Raw genomic sequence first — 17,605 nt, 5'->3', positions numbered from 1 at the left:
TCGTGTGTGTTTTTGAACGAAACTGTGAATAACTTAGCGTACGAAATGAATTTGATCGTCGTAACAACAACGCCATGCAAGTGCCAAACCCCTGATATATATACTGAAAAAGGTCCCTGTCGCGTGGCGCGACGGCGCCCTTTCTAGGGTAGGGTAGCCTCATGTATACATAGCCTTGGTGAGTCAACAGTTCGACGAAATTCGTTTTCTACAACGAATTATGAAGATAATTATCAATTAGGGGATACCCCACCCCTGAGTTTTAGGGGCCCTGATCCTAATTCCGATTGTTCTGAAAATTTTATGGGTCATGCTATACTACTTGGGGGTCTCAACTAGGGTTTCCTATTGGACATTAATAAAATAAGAAATAATAATTTTGGCGAGAGTTGTTACACATACATTAAAGAATTGAAATACATACTAACTAACTAAGAGAACATCAAGTGATGTGTGGATTTGTAGGTAGGATAGCCCAAGCTATCCAAATAATCACACAACTTCATGTGTAGGACTTGTTCATCACTTGTAGGTTAAAGCCTTATTAAAACAGAAAGTTTGTGAGGATTAAACATCTGGATCTACATGTCAAAACCTTGTTTTTAAGCTCACATAATCATGGTCTTGATTAGTGGCATAAGGACATAGGAATGTGTTTAGAAATCTCAAGTTCAAGTAAGTTTAACAAGTGTTTAAGCAAAACAGAAAGTTTTCTTACACTTTGGATCTTATTTGGTTGATGTTCCAGCCTTGATTTTCCATGAAAAACTTGTGGAAACACACCTAAGGTTGTTCCAAGTGCAAAGAAAGAAGAATCAATGAAAAATATGAAGTAGAAGTGAACTTATGCTCACTTTAGTAACTTGTATCGAATCTGTCTTGTAACTGATTTCCAGCTGAATTGAGAGTGTTTGAGAGTGAGTTTAGTGAGTTTGCAAAGTGAATTTTTTTTTTTGGAGGAGGCTTGGGTTATATAGGGGATGAATTAGGGTTGAGTTTGGTGAGTATTAAATGCAAGAAACACAAAACAAACACAAAAACTCGCCCAATCCCGTAGCTGATTAAGGCTGTCTGCGGATTCAACTTTGTCGGGTGGCGCAACTCGGTAGGGTGATGGGGCCGCGGGCCGCGAGCCTTGGTCAGATCGATTTTTGTTTGTTATTGACATTTTTAGTCATTGTAGTTCCAAATTTTGATGTTTTGAGAAGATTTAAGGTGTTTTAAGTGTAGCGGACCATACTTAAAGGCGTGTAATGTAATTAAATCATGAAAGCAAATATAAAACAAGTATAATCAAGTATGTTTGTCGAGGTTAAGTATCGAGTTTGCATAAATTGAGCATATAAGTCACGTGTTTGTAAGTTTAACGCATTTTGCACGAATTGTGACCAAAGTATCACATGTATGATTGTTTCAAATGTATGAACATGTATGAAATGTGGATAACATGAATGTAAAGAAATACGAGTTTTTACTATGATCCAAATCTCGGATTTTACAACGACTACAACGAAAAGACGATTACGAGAGTACAAGACTTCCAAATAATAGAAATACAAACAACGCTTTCTAATTATGAAAAGTACGAAAAAAGCAGGGCGTTACATAGTCTTTAGCGTTCATCATCTAGTAACAACATTAGTTCATGCATATTCAAATTAGAGAAAATTTCATTAAACTCTCAAACCCTAATTTTGTTCTATTATACTGGTGTGTTAATTTTCTATGCTCATGTTTGCCTTGGAGATATTGATCAACGAGAGAGTAAGCCTTAAATTTCATAAATCCTATTCAGTTTTGTGATTTATTTTATTTAAATATGCTTGATCTTTGACTTAAGTTAATTAGTGTTTGATTGCTCATCATTTGGTGATTTATATTAATTTTGTTAGAGCTTCTGTATAATATATTAATTTATGTTTTAAGACACATATACAAAATGTACAAATATATTACACATATTTTTCACTTCGATACATTGTAACGCGCATTCTTGGTTGCTTAAAGCTAGAATTATTAGATAACTTTATAAAGATTAAAACATTCGATGAAACCGATTTTTTGGCGGTTAGCCTTTCACGTTCATAACATTGGTTCATGCATATTCATATTCATATTAAATTAAACTCTCAATGTTTAATCATTTAAGTTAGTGAATTTGTTCACATTGGACTAAAGTGGTATGTTGTGAGAGTATGTTGTTGTTTTGAACTTCATATTATCGATGGGGAGTTTAGTTTTGTAACACCCTGAAAACGGGTTTGTTAATTAAACCACGTTAATACTAAGTGACGGGTAAAGTACCGTTAGTGATAAAAATTAAATAAAAGTTAAACGAAAGCTTTTGAGGAAATAAAATTTATAAAAGGCCCGAGTTGATGGGATCAAAAACAAAACAAGTTGTAATCTCTCTGAACCCACTAAGTTAACTAGGTTAGGGGCAAGACATAACGTATAACATTTTAAAACATTAAATACAAAAGTTATCGATTTTTTTTAAGATAACTAACAAAATTTGGGATTCACAAAAAAAAAAAAAAAAAAAAATTGAGAGAAAGAACACATGACATGGTTTTACGGCTTATGTCGCCCGTGGTAATATCACCGAACCCGGTTTTCCAACCTAGACCGCTTCTCCTGTTTCAGATAAACACGAACCGAATCCAATTTCCTCTTTTCGTCATCATCTTCTTCCTCAAAATCTCTCAAATCAAGCTTCAATAACTGTAGATTCGTTCATACAACCTCTCCAAATCATCTATTACACCTTCAATTTCATCATCCTTCATCAATTTATTAAGCATTTTCATTAATTCATGCATCGATCTCACTCAATTTAGGGTTAGGGTTTGTTCTTCGATTCCCAGATTCAGACCTGTTATCATCCAATCTATTACTCTAGTCAATCTTTGTGATGTACTCTTGTGTCGTTGGTGATTGAATTTGTAGAATTTAGATTCTAGGGTTTTTGAAGCGCTCGCTTTTTGGGAAAGTTCGTTGGTTCTGTGAATTTGTTGGGGGATTAGGTAAGTTTGTTGGTTAATTTTGATTCTGTTTTAGTTTTATTCTAACATTTATCGATTTTAGCACAAATTAATACTTTGGGTTTGATTTTAATAAAAAAAATTGGTCTTTTTATTTTTTATTTTTGAAATTTAGCTCCGGAAACATGACATTATGTAGGAAGGAATAATGGATTGATTCGGCGAAGCTTAAGTAGGGCGGGAGGGGCAGCCGACCCCCCGGACTTTTCGCTTAGTAGTGGAGAATATGTAGTTTTCGTATAGAAATTTTTGGGTATATACGTTTCTGACCCCGGTTTTATAGAAATTTTTAGGTCCGGTCGGAAATCTCAAGCTTTGCCAACTTGTTTGGAATTGAAAATTGAGGTTCATTGATGTGTCATATATGGACTTGTTATGAATTTATTTTTTAATATTATATATATTTTTACAAAGTTATAACACAGTAGATTTGTTATATACACTTCAGTTATGCAAATAAGTATATGATACATACAATTACTAGCTTTATGTTGTGTGTGACATATGTACATAATTTCATACTAATACTTAGGGTTATACAAATAATGTCACACATAATAATTAATACATAACATATGTAAATAATTGCATACTAAACTTAGGCTAACAAAGATTACAGTCAGAGATTCATATTTTTTTTGCACATTCTGTTGATTTTACTGTACTGTTTTCAACTGTTGCAGGTTGTGATGGGAACTAAACGTCCGTTTGACGAGAACCTTCAAGAGTTTGTTAAGTACCCGAAGCATGTTGAAAATGGGAATAAACCTGTTTCATTTGGTGAAGAGAAACAATCTCCTGAACCACCTCAAAATGTTATGGTTGAAAACGTGTTTGAGATCAGTGCTCCCTTACCATCAGTCTCCAGCATAACTGATCGTGAAGAGGCGCCTGAGCCTGGGCTCGGGCCCACATTTTGCCCAAATCTTTTCTCGGATTTTTTTGAATTCAACATGCCGAGGCGATCACTGGTTCATTTTGATGATACATACGCGTCTTTATTAAATTGCTCACCGAGAAAAGAAGTCCCCATTGGACCAGACCATCAAGCTCATGTTCCCAAATTCGATTCAGATTCAGCTAGAAATTACATTACCGAGATTTCGACGGGCGTTTTGGTCATTTCCAATCAAGAGGACGAGGCCGTGACTGTCCAAACAGATTGCGAATGCATGGATAACGGTTCTATTAGATGTGTGCAACAACACGTCAATGAAGCCCGGTTGAATCTAAAAGAATCGTTAGGACTCGAGAAATTCGTAAATCTGGGATTTAACACCATGGGTGAGGAAGTCGCTTGTAACTGGACTGACGAAGAACAACATTTTCAAGATATTATTTACTCCAATCCCGTTTCTCACGGTAAAAAGTTCTGGGAGGTGCTTTCCGTCGAATTCCCGACCCGAACAAAAAATGATTTGGTAAGTTACTATTTTAACGTTTTTATCTACCGAAGACGTGCGATTCAAAATCGATCACAATTGTTGGCAATAGACAGTGATGATGATGAATGGTGGGGAACCAAAAGAGGGTCAACAGAAAACGAAGATTTTGTTGACCATGGAGATCATGATCATGATTCTGTATCAGAAGATGGTGATAATGTTAAAGAAAATAAATTAGTTAAAGAAGGCCCGTCAAGTAATATACACGATAACAAAGTTACAAGTCAAAGTGATCAAGAAAAGGAAAAGCCCGTGGTAGCACAGAATGTCGGGTTAAAGTCCGAATCGTATTTGCATTGGGACCCGCCATATTCGACAATGGGTTCAACAAAAGGCGTTGATCTGTTGCCCACGTGTAGCATGATCGAAGAGATATTCGGGTCTTCAGGCAAAAGTACTTGACAGTATGCAATTTTGTTCATGCCATGGTAAGTTAAAGAATTCCATTCCACTGTACATTAATTTTGTAATAGGAAATGTATGTTGTTGTCTTCTCAAATGGAGTTGGTATCTTTTATACGTTACTTTGGTGTATCTTGGTCTTAAAAGATGCAAAAGGTAGCAGTCTATTTCTGACCCGATCCGACATGTTACGCTAACCCGACTGTTTGACCAGGTATACCAAAAACTAGAAAGGGTCCAAAAATCTGGGCCTGATTGGTTCTACCAGGCCATTTTTGGGTTTTCTTTTTGTTACCACACCATGTCAAATTGATGTAATCTTTTTATTTTTTGTAAGTTTATCTAAAAAGTACTATTCAATAATAAAAAGGCTCTGTTATTTAATTCGTTTCAACCTTAAAAGGTATTTTTAAAAAATGTTGAATATTCTAAAACTTGTTCTTTATATTAAAAAGACTAAACTAATGTTCATTTCGTTATAGTAGTCTAGTCTTGATGATCCGTGTGTCTTTGTTGGTGATATGACCGTTATATTTTATAATAAAATACTTTGTTTAGAACCAATCTGTATCTATCATTTCAACATTTTATTTTGCAATCTCTCTCTCTCTCTCTCTAAATTTCAACCCGCAATTTATTATGGAGTTAATATTCACATCCCTCCCCTCTATCTTTCTATACATAGATATATATATAGAGAGAGAGAGTAAAAAGGGTGTGTGAATAGTTGGAGCTTTTATTTAACGGATCTATTTAGAATTTCAACAAATTTCAGACGATTAAGCTTTTGTGATGAGTATTGGTAACTTTTAAACTCTCGCTACCATTGTTCATGCATCGTTACATGAAGTTGAAGATACGGCATGTTCAAGAGTTCCTGTTCTTAGAGATCATGAAGCAGCACATGAACGTCTCATGCAAAATTACTCTTTTGATACTTCTATATACACGGTGATGAGATGTTTTTCGCACTTCCTACGTATAGTTGGGTGATATGGAGAGAGGAACTTTGAATATTTTCAAAAAGATAGGGATGCTAAATGGAAATAAGAGTTTTACGTAATTACAAACTTGCATATCGATGAAACGTCAACTAGCATACGGGAATGCTCCTTATGATAAGCACATGAACATGTTTGAAATGGCCTTATGTGACTACAACACTTTTGTGAAGGTGTTATTCGGTTGTATGGAAAATAAGGACATTCAACTTTTGTCTGCTGCACATGAAAATAAACATACATTGGGCTTGTTATATAGCGAGAGAGAAAAGGTGGGTAAACACTAAACAGCTTCTACATAATCACTTCGTATATCATAGTTAAAATTTCAATGACCAATGTTTATATGGTTTTGAGAGTTTTATAGTTAAAGTTGATTTTGCATTTAAGGAGTCATTACTTAATTTATCAAATAAATAATGGTTAACGTAGCAGCTATTGGTCCATCATTTTCAGTGACCAACTATTAATAGAAAATTATGAATTGGTGGTCCATGATAATCGTATTATATGGACCCATTGGAGTGCAAACATGACCATTTGAGTCATAATGGTTTGGTTGAAAGAAGTTATAAATGTTCGGTCTAGTTCGTGCTAACAAACAGTCTTAAATTTGTTTATGCTACAAAACTTACGTTGAGATTAAACTTTAATCACACACTATGATTATTTTTCGTTTCATTTATTATTTATGTTAGGATTAAACTTTAATCACACATTATGATTACACTGCCAACACTAATGGTGACTATGTATGGTATGCTATACCATTAAAAGAATTGATCACAAATTCTTCGAAATATCTCATATCATTTCAAAACCGATCTTCTCATTTATGTAAAATGAAAAGTTCGATCCAGTTTTACCCTAATAAGTGGAAATTTAGACTCAAAAAAAAAAAAAAAAAAAAAATTCCCTAGACTTATCCTTTAGGGACTTGTTACATAAATATATCATTTTAAGCACCATATATAATGTCTTGTTTTTTTAATTGTGTAGTGAAGTCACCTTCTATCTAAACCAATGGTCGATTGGTAACTACTTTTACAAATTTGATTATTTATAAGATTAGAGAATCATAGCTAATATTTCGTCTTTTTGGTGGTTATGCACCTCTCCAATAGACCACGTTTTTAGCTCAATTCATATACTTAGGCTATACGGTATGGGGATCGGCTTTGGACCGTCCCCTACCGTCGCCGATCCAACCTCCATGCCGCCCTCTTCGTCTTCATCTCGTCCCCGTCTTCACCGTCGACATACCGACGTCCAGGACGATCCAAATGGTGGGGCACCTTTTGTTTGTTTGTTTGTTTGTGAATGGAGGCTTTAGTGAGGTTTCCGGCGGTTTACCGGCGACACAGTGAGGTTTTCCGGCGGGGTTTTGAGAGAGGAAGAGAGAGGAATAAATAGTAGAGAGAGGAAGGTGATGGTTGTCATTTTGTGAGAGAGGAATAAATGGTGGGGCACCTTTTGTTTGTTTGTTTGCTGTACAATTTTTTTTATTTTAGGTTATATCATTTTTTAATATTAGTGACAATTATAATAGAATATTTAATTATATTGTTGTACATTTTATTATTTTAGGTTAATTATAATAGAATATTTTTGTTAGTTTATTTGTTAAATGTTAAAAAAAAATAGAAGATTAAAAAAAAACATAAAAGTGGTGGAGGATGATGACTAGGACCATCCTCCCATGCCCCCTAGTTTTGGAGGATGATCCATCATTGGGAGGACTATGATGTGTCGCCTACGTGGCGGATCATCCTCCAAGGATGGTCCATCACCATACCATGTAGTCTTATAAAATATTTATTTCATATCAAAAAAGGGAAGTTGATGTTATACATCGTGTCTCATGTGATTCAAGTTGTACTTTGTATTAAACCAAGTAGAAATTATAATGTGTTATTGTGATTAATATTGGATTCACTAATATATACACTATTTTGATGGAAGGGGAAATACAAAAAGAAAAGAAAGTAATATAGGATCATAGGGGAAGGTTCATTGGGGAACACTATAAAAGTGTGGAATAGTGGGGAACCGACTCAAACGAACTTCGATTGGACTCATTTCAGCGGCATTGGAACCGGCTCGTCGAACCTTAACTAGGATCTCTTAACTCTAAACCCTAAATCCTAACCCCTAAATTCTAAACCCTAAAGCTAAAAAATAAGGCTAAAACATAAGTTAAACCGTAAAATCTAAACTATAAACCCTAAAAGTTAAACCCTAAAGTCTAAACCCTAAAGCTAAACCCTAAAACTAAACCCTAAACCCTAAAGCCAAACCCTAATATATTTAGGGTTTAGGGGTTATGATTTAGGGTTTAGGTTAAGAGATCCTAGTTAGGGTTCGACGAGTCGGTTCCAACGCCGCTAGAATGAGTCCAATTGAAATTCGTTTGAGTCAGTTCCCCACTGTTCCCAATTTTTTTAGTATTCCCCAATGAACCTCATCATAAATTTTTATAATGGAGGAAACTATATATTTTCTCTAACTTTCTTGAAGTATAATTTTGAGTATCATATATGGAACTAGATTCAAACGTTCTTTTTTTTTTTTTTAACAAAGAAGTAGTTATTTTGCAGGTATGGTTATACGGTCATGGTGTATTCATATTACAAATTTGGTCCTTTCTTTTAAGTAATTATCGACTTAGCATCAGAGGCAGACTTAGAGTGAAAGTAGGGGCCTCAACCCCGTCTTCGTACTCCTTAACTCTATTTCCATAGTGTAAAATTACGTCTTAACTCCGTTTCCGTTATATAAAGGATACCACTGAGCCTAAAAAAAGTTAGGATACCTCTAACTTTTTAGGCTAGTTACGTCATTGCTTAGGGGACTAGGGGTGGAATCACTAGTGATGGATTCCATCACTCCCACTATCCAATCAACTAATGCCATGTCATCAATCCAATTTCCATCACTAGTGATAGAAATGTAGGAGGGGTGGAATCACTAGTGATGGGGATTCCAATATACAAGTATTAATGCACAATGTACAAGTCATACCCTATAAAACTCAAAATTTCAACGCGTTATGGCCAGCACGCGTTAACAATATAACGCGTTTAACTTGTAGCGGCGGCGGTGTTACCATCTCCCATAACGCGTTCTCAAAGGCCATCACGGGGGTGCCCCGAGTCCCCTTAGCATATACTTTTTTTTTTTCACAACTTAACATGTTTGGTCTTTATCTTGAATATATATTTATTTTTAAAGTCCAATCACTTCACGTGAGTTGCAAATAAGACTAAAGTTGGCATTTCACGCCATTTTTGTTGTGTCGCCGATTTAAGGTCATGGGGTATGGGGCTTGGGTTGGGGCGTGGGTTGGCTGAAAACGTCCAAGCCACCACCCTAGGGGCTTGTGTTTGGGGCGTGGCCCTATTGGCGTGGGTTTGAAGCCGGGCGTGGGGCGGGCTAGTAGGGCTAGTAAGGTGGGGGGCTCTCAATGGCCAAACCAAACTCATGCCCCCAACCCAAGCCCTCCCATACCCCATAGGCGTGGATTTGAGTGGTGGGGAGAGCTCTTATTCCACTTGTCAACAAATGCCCCAACCCAAGCCCCACCATACCCCATAATCTAAGTGTAGGTCAACTATCACTTATTGCCCTATTGTCAGTTGCTTTGATATCTATTTTTTGCCTCTAAAATTGTCATCTTCAATCTCCATAGGAAAACCTTACGATGCTCCGATATCTATTTTTCCCTCTAACATTGTCTTCTTCAATCTCCATAAGAAACCTTACGATTTTGTATCGGGAAATTGAGACAACAACTAGACCTCTGGTAGGGGAAATATGACACATCCATCAAAGTCATATTTATTGTAAGCTTTTTGTTCCATTACTTTGTCCTTTTGTGTCTTATCTTAGCCATTTTGAAATTGACAACCTTTTTGTTGCCAATTTTCTTTGTCCATTATTTTTTCTATTGAATATACATCATGGAGGCTTGTATATGAACTTCCCTAGAATATGTTGTTGATTTTTAGACACATATGAGTTCATTGTCTATTGAATTGGCTATCTAACGCAAGAGCTAGGTTTTTTTAAATGTCAAACTTATATATCACACTGCTTAATATATATGATGTCACATAACCACATAGAGTAATTATACCAATTAAATGAATTTAATACAAGGTGAGGGTTCCACATTTTGTCAAGTATATGTTGATGGCATTGTTGTTGATTACATAGGTATTGATGTTTCTCATGAACTAGTTGAGGGTGATGTTGCTTAAGAACAATTAGAGGATGCTATTTTGCAGAGGCGTCTTTGAGAATTCATTTACCCTGTTCGAGCTTGAAAAAATGTGTCATTTCGTTATGTTTTGTTATTATTTAAAAAAAATCAAATTATTATTGGGCTCAAATAAACTAATTTCAAAGGGGGCTAAATTCTAAACCATAAAAAAGATTTGTAAATGAGCCTGTATTGGAAGTGGTATGTGAGCAGTCTCCTAAAGAGACATGTGTTGTTAATGAAATCGAATCAAGTGCTTAAATTTCAATCAAATCAATTCGATGAGCTACAAATGAGATAAGAGTTAGGTGTTTCGAATATGAAAGCTATTAGGACAAAAACTAAAGATATCACAACAAAGGAAGGAATATTACACACAACAATATTCCAATTTGATGTATTACATTTTGTAGTTGCATGGTACTAATTCAGGTACCAATGTGAAGTTTGTGGTTGCAAACAAAGCTGCATGGAACACGTAAATGGTTTTTATATGAAAAATGAAAACTATGAAACATGACTTGACAACCACATAGACATATTTATGATATCACAATCTACATAGAATTGTCTTATAGACGAAAGTCATATGAACACCATCAATGTCATATGAAACTAGTGGGGTATGAGCTCATGTCATATGGAAATTTCATAAAATTTTGTAGGTATTGCTAAAGATCAACCATCGAAATAGTCATCACCTATTACTACTTTTCGCTCAACCATTTTTTTTCAATTTTTTTAACGTAGTCATCTGAAAAATGAATTTACTAAACTTAAACATAAAAACAGTATCGATATTCTTTTGGTCATATCACAAGTTTATTTTTGGGTTTCTCTGTCACTTGCTATAGCGAGTGTTGATATTATAACAAACCGACCAATACCGACCGGATCTCTACCTTGTAGCGCTAAGAATCCCACCGGTTAACTTATAATTCTATTTGGAAGATTATTAAATCTATCTATCTATACTATTTCATAATGTATGAGAAAAGAGTATTTTAAGATACATAAAAGTTAAGAACTTTTCGGTTCGTTTTTTTTACCAGATTTTATAAAAACTAAACCTAACCGTAAAAATCATTTTTTAGAAAATACGTCAGATTTTTGTATTGCCTGGTTTTCCCGGTTTGATTGTACCGACTAATTTGGTTTCATTTCGTTTTTTCGATTTTCTACACCTTTGATGATGACCAAACGTTTTCTAAACGATTATTTTACCTTGCCTCTCTCTAAAATTCTTATACCTTACATTTTGAAAGGACTTTAATAGTACCTTATTTTAATTTATATTTTCTTAATTACTTTTAAATTGAATTGTTAGTGGAGTCCATCAAAAGTTATTTTGTTTTTTCTTTATTTGTATACTTATTTTTAATTCCTTTTAAATAGATTAAGGTTTTTGTTTATAACTTAACATTATGATGTTTTATAAAATTCCGAGTACGCCATTACGATGTGCTTATTTTTATCTATCTTTAGACATAAATTTTATTTAAAATCGAGTCGTACACAGTAACATAAAATGATGCAGTTTACCCCTTTCCTTATTTAAGCAATATAATATGACGTTTTATAAGAAGTTTACCCATTTCGTTATTTGAGTAATATAATATGACGTTTACTGAACTTTAGAATATATCATTACGACGTGTTTATTTTTATCTACGATTCGATAAAATTTTTATTCGAACGAACACCGATACCGGTGTTGTATTTGGTTTTATGGTTTTCTGGACATGGTGATTCAAAATTCGTTGAGTTATTTATGTACAGCTACATTGTTTACCTTTTTTTTTATTATTTGAGTAACATAATATAAAATTTTGAATACACCGTTGCAACATGCTTATTTTAACCTACGGTTCGATAAAAAATTTAATCAAATGGGTAAATGCAGTTGAATTTTTTTGTTCTATATGGTGAATAACCGAACCAATACTACTTGAACTATATCGTTACTATTAGCGTATTTGTTTTTATGATTTTCACGACGTGATGGCACAAAACTGATTAAAAATAAAGTTTGTATTGGCAACAGAGTATTTTTAATACTATATGTTATAACAAGTGCCAGTGACCGAACTAACGACCACCTAAACATCGGTACCGGTATTAGTATTTGTTTCTGTAGTTTTCGATCGATATAAAACACGCGCCGATATCCTTTTGGGTGTATCTCTTTTGGTTGCTATAAGAACCAAGCCGATACGGTTTTGATACATTAACGAACCGAGTCAATGCCGATCGCAAGCCCGCCGCGAAGCGCGGGAATTCCACTAGTTATACCTAATACCTTCCACCAAAATTAATCAATTTACAAGTGTCTAACATATATATTATCAGCTAATAGGATGGTGATCCATTGATAAAGGAAAAACTTTTAAATACTTATGCTTGAGAGGGGAATGTCTTTGTTCAAGTATCAAAGACAACAGAGTTTAAAAAAAATTATCCTTAAAAAATGTATTATCAATAAAGTTCTTTTTCTTTTAATTTTAATCAGTAAAACATATTTATTTGATTGACACACCTCACGTGAATACTAGGGTTCACCCACACCTCATCTGTTAGTCCAAACTACATTGTCTGACACCTTGTCCTCAATGAGCCTTCTGTTTAAAGGAAAAAAGTACGATAAGTCTTGCAGGGTAGTCCCAAAATAGAAAATTTTAATTTCTCATAAAGAAATAACACAAATTTATTTTTTATATTGCTCAAGGAGTTGGAACTTTTTTTGATGTATATGCATACAATTTTTTTTTTATGTTTATGATTAGCATTAATAATGAATTAACAACCATGGTTATATTTTTCACACAGTTAAATAAATTATTTTTTTGAAAAGATAGATCATATATGACACACTTCAATGGATTGATTGGTTTAGTTATTCACACAACCAACGAGATGATTGTTCATAAGATGAAGAAATCGAAGTTCTCAATAGTTACTCACACATATATTGAGTTTAAAGCAAGTTGATCCTAGTGGTAGAGCCAAAAGTTTTTTTTCCTATGTGTCACTTTTCTAATGTGCTCAAAATTGTAACACTTCTTAACAAGCGAGTCATGCCTTATTGCCATCTTCAGCTCAAGCTCAGGCTTAAAACTAAATGAACCTACTCGAATAAAAAACTCTTAACAAACCAAAACTCATGTTTAAGCCTGACTCTTGTATAAAACTCACTCCATCTCGTATATTTTGAAACCTTAAAGATTTTGTATACTTATCACACATATGGAATGACTAAAAAAAATAAAGAATATTCTTTACAAATATGGATGATCCATTGTGAGGTTTTTTACCTACTTAGCTTATGCAAACCAACAAACGAGTTGACCTCAACTTAAAATTTATCAGAGCCAGCTCGACTTGGCTCCAAAATTATATAGTACGATTTCAAACAAACTTTTTTCGAGTAAGATTCAAACCACTACTTATTTTAACCTAGTAAATAAGACTAATTGTTTAAAAGTTATGATAGTAAAGTTAACAACTTTTATATTTATTGTTAACAACAATAAATACAATGAAAACTCTGTTTTGTATACCCAACAAAGCGGAACAAATTGTTGTTCACTCAATAAATCCTCTGCTTCTATAAATTACTGACCGTCGGATCAAATCAACGAACTTCTCTCTCTTGATCACACGTGCCACCCCTCTCTCCTCACCCCCCTCTTATTAGTACTTTGCTTCCATGCATGAAATTCTCCCCCGTCTACAACTCATTACTCATATATATAGAGAGAGAAAATATATAGAGAGAGAAACAAACAGACATATGAAACAGTCGTCCAGTCTGTTTTCAATTCCCCATCTCTTAATTGCCCAAAAATTTAACCTTTTTTGCAAGATTTTCATTTCAATTTTGACCCATTTCAGCATTGGAAAAAAAAAACAGAGTGTTGTGTGTGTGTGTGTGTTTTCACTCTTTCTTGGTGTAATTTGGTTCAAGATTTGTTGAAATTGTTATCATGTATTGCTTTCTTGTTTTCTTGGGTTGATCTTGAACTGTCTTTAAACAGTTAAACTGATCTGATTGTTTAATAAGTTTAAGAAGTTCAAGAATCTTTGAGTTTGATGAATTTTTGGGGATTTGAGCCCTAAAGATGTTGGGTGAAAAATCAGCAAATGTAGTTAGCTTAAACTGATCTTTTGTTTAGTGGGTCCCTCTGTTTTTTGATTTTCTGAATTGGGTATTCTTCAAAATTGGATTTTGACATCAATTCAAGATGGATGAAGATCATGATGAAGTGAGATTTGAGTGCAAGTTGTGTGATAAAAGGTTTCCAAGTGGGAAATCATTAGGTGGGCATATGAGGTCTCATGTACTTGCTGCTGCTGCTGCTAATTCAGTTGAATTAGATGATAATTTGAACTCAAATTCTTATGGGTTGAGAGAGAACCCTAAAAAGAGTTGGAGAGCATCTTCTTCATCTTCAACTTTACCTTTACCAAATGAGAGAATTTGTAAACAATGTGGCAAAGGGTTCCAATCTTTGAAAGCTTTATGTGGTCATATGGCTTTTCATTCTGAGAAAGATAGGAGCTTCAAGGAGTATGATCATTCTTGGACTAGTAACAATCTTGATCATGAAGATAAGTTGGCTAACGATGGTTATTCGGATGCCGAAGAAATCGAGCAGCAGGATCCAGTTTGCGTTACAAGGTCGAAATCGAAAAGGTACAAGAAAGTGGTGATAAAACCACCTTCTTTCTCTTTAACCAATACTCATAGTAACAATAGCAATTATAGCAATTATAATTATGGATCTTCATCTGTTTCTGAAATTGATGAGTTTGAACAAGAGGATGTAGCAATGTGTTTGATGATGTTATCTAAGGATTCTACTAATTGGGCCGGTGTTCATTCGGTTTTGGAATCCTCAGACAACAGTAGAAAGGAATGGAATTTGGATAGGAATGATACCAAAAGCTTCGAGATTGTGAATTCGAATTCCGGGTATTGTAGGAATGGAATCAAGAAAGTGGAATCGGATGTTTCGGTTGAGGGGCTTCTTCGGAATGGAATGAAAGGTTTCAACTATAAAGACTTGTCGTATGAGGAAAAACAAGAAATTCGAACGAATTTGTTTAGGGAATTCGGGTATGATAATTCGTTAAAGAAACAAATTCGAAACGATGACAAGGAGGAATCATATAAGAGAAACAAGTATGAATGTTTGAATTGCAGCAAAACTTTTAGTTCATTTCAAGGGCTTGGTGGACATAGACCATGTCACAAAAAGAACAATGCTTTTAATCCAAGTGGAAACCGTTCAGAGGCCGAATTTACTCGCGATCAAAAGACTAAATTCGAGAAGAAAACGAAACTAAAAAAGAACAAAGGGCACGAATGCCCGATTTGTTTTAGGATGTTTAAATCCGGGCAAGCTTTAGGGGGTCACAAAAGGTCTCATTTCATGAATGGTTCTGAAGATAGGATTGATCGTATTGCAGCAATGGAACACGCGGTTGCAACGTATAAAGATATGATTGATCTTAATCTCCCTGCTCCAGAAGAGGATTAGCGTCGTAAACCATTCAAACCGCGCTCGTTTCGTTTTGGTTATTTATCAAAGGACAAAGAGAGGTGAGAGTTCTATCTTTCATCTTACTGTTTAGACTGTTTTCAACTTTTGGACATTTTTTTTTTCCAATTTACTCAAGAACAATGAAGTGAAATTCCCATTTTTGTTTAAGGTGTTTTCAAGATCTTGTGATGTTTATTCTGTCTGTTTCTGTTTCATCCAATTCTTGAATTTATTCCTAAATATCTTCACTTCCGTTGTAGTTATTTCAAGATATTGTCATGCTTCTTTTTCATATTGATATGGTTTACTTTTCCTCAATCATCAAAATCTTGAATTTATGCCTAAATATCAAGAAAAAGGAAAAGTTAAATTCAAGAATATTGATATGGTTTACTTGTTCATTCATATTGGGATTTGGTGACATCTGTTTTAGTGGTAAGTGCTATGAATAATGAGGATTTACTTTTTGAAAATGCACCATGATTCCATGTATTAGATGTACATCGTGTTTAACCCTGGGCTTATAGCTCAGTGGTTATGGAAATGAGGGAAGACTTCTGATCGAAAGGTCTCAAGTTCGATTCCTGATCCATCCGGGTTTTACCGGCTCTGCATTGTCATGCCCTCGGGCGGGTGCAGGGTCGGATTTTCCCTGGAACTGGTGGCATGGTGGGCTAGGGGCTCCGTACGTGCAGGTTGGGCTGTCGCGGGCTATCTTTCGGCTAATGGGTGTCGCGTACGGAGTACCCGATAATTCTTATGTTGGACGTTAAAAAAAGATGTAGACTGTGTTTATATGGTGGTTTTGTCTGTTTTAGGTGCTGTTTGTTTTTTCTGCTGGAAAACCTCTTCTGCTGCAAGCCACATCTGCAGGCATCTGCAGAAGAGGTGGACAAAATGTCTTCAGTCTGCAAGAAGAAGAGGGTTTGTTTTTTTTTTTTATATAAAACCTCTTCACACACAAACACACACAGATCTCTCTCTACTCTCTCTACCACCGCCATCTTCACCACCGCCACCACTTCACCACCGTCATCATCACCACCGCCATCTTCACCACCGCCACCGTCTTCACCACCGCCGCCATCTTCACCACCGCCGCCATCTTCACCACCGCCACCACTTCACCACCGTCATCTTCACCACCGCCATCATCACCACCACTTCACCACCGCCATCATCATCACCGCCATCGATTTAGGGGGTTTTGTTGCAGAGGTCGATTAGGGTTTTGTTGCAGAGGTCGATTTGGGGTTTTGTTGCAGAGGTCGATTAGGGTTTGCAGAGGTGGAGGTGGTGGTCGATTAGGGTTTGCAGAGGTGGAGGTGGTGGTGGCGGAGCAGGGGTGGTGGTGGCGGAGCAGGGGTGGTGGTGGCGGAGCAGGGGTGGTGGTGGCGGAGCAGGGGTGGTGGTGGCAGAGCAGGGGTGGAGGTGGAGGTGGTGCCAAGAAGAGGTAAACCTCTGCTTGGAGAAGCTAAGGTCTCATCTCTTCCCCAAGAAGAGGTTGGGGAGAGGTAAAAAGCACTTCTCGAAAAAAAAAAAACAAACACTCTACAGCACCTAAACCTCTTCCCGCGTCTGCACGGTGCAGACAGAAGAGGCCAGGAAGCTCTTCTTCCAAAAAACAAACACCACCTTAGTGTGTGTGGTAGGCAGCCAAAGGTAGGACTTTTTCTTGAAGTTGTTTTGGAACATAGCAAACAAATGGGTCCCACAGAATTGCTTTTACTTCCATTCCATAACTACAAAATAGCCCCTACTAATGTGAAATTTTGTTATTTCTGATTTTTTTATACTTATTATGTAATTCTGATTTTTTTTCTTATACTAAACGAGTTATGTAAAATTAGTAATGTTAAGAGGTTATTAGTTTAGAATCTTACAATGGTCTAGCTTCTTGTATATTTGT

The 17,605-nt window shown here is 35.5% G+C and overlaps 2 protein-coding genes across 2 annotated transcripts; both read left to right on the top strand.

Moving 5' to 3' along the window:
- The first annotated feature begins 2,586 nt into the window (after positions 1-2,586).
- LOC110894375 lies at positions 2,587-5,275 on the top strand. Its single transcript, XM_022141598.2, has 2 exons — positions 2,587-3,026; positions 3,728-5,275. The coding sequence occupies exon 2, from the start codon at positions 3,734-3,736 to the stop codon at positions 4,889-4,891; it is 1,158 nt and encodes a 385-aa protein (XP_021997290.1). The 5' UTR covers positions 2,587-3,026; positions 3,728-3,733; the 3' UTR covers positions 4,892-5,275.
- Positions 5,276-13,857: 8,582 nt separating this feature from the next.
- Positions 13,858-15,880, top strand: LOC110894374 (zinc finger protein ZAT9). The gene has a single exon (XM_022141597.2). The coding sequence runs from the start codon at positions 14,395-14,397 to the stop codon at positions 15,691-15,693; it is 1,299 nt and encodes a 432-aa protein (XP_021997289.1). The 5' UTR covers positions 13,858-14,394; the 3' UTR covers positions 15,694-15,880.
- Positions 15,881-17,605: the final 1,725 nt, after the last annotated feature.

The sequence above is a fragment of the Helianthus annuus genome, chromosome 12 (genome assembly GCF_002127325.2).
Source record: "Helianthus annuus cultivar XRQ/B chromosome 12, HanXRQr2.0-SUNRISE, whole genome shotgun sequence".
Lineage (NCBI taxonomy): Eukaryota > Viridiplantae > Streptophyta > Magnoliopsida > Asterales > Asteraceae > Helianthus > Helianthus annuus.
Note: the sequence above shows the minus strand (reverse complement) of the source record. Positions and strands in the feature narration are given on the sequence as shown.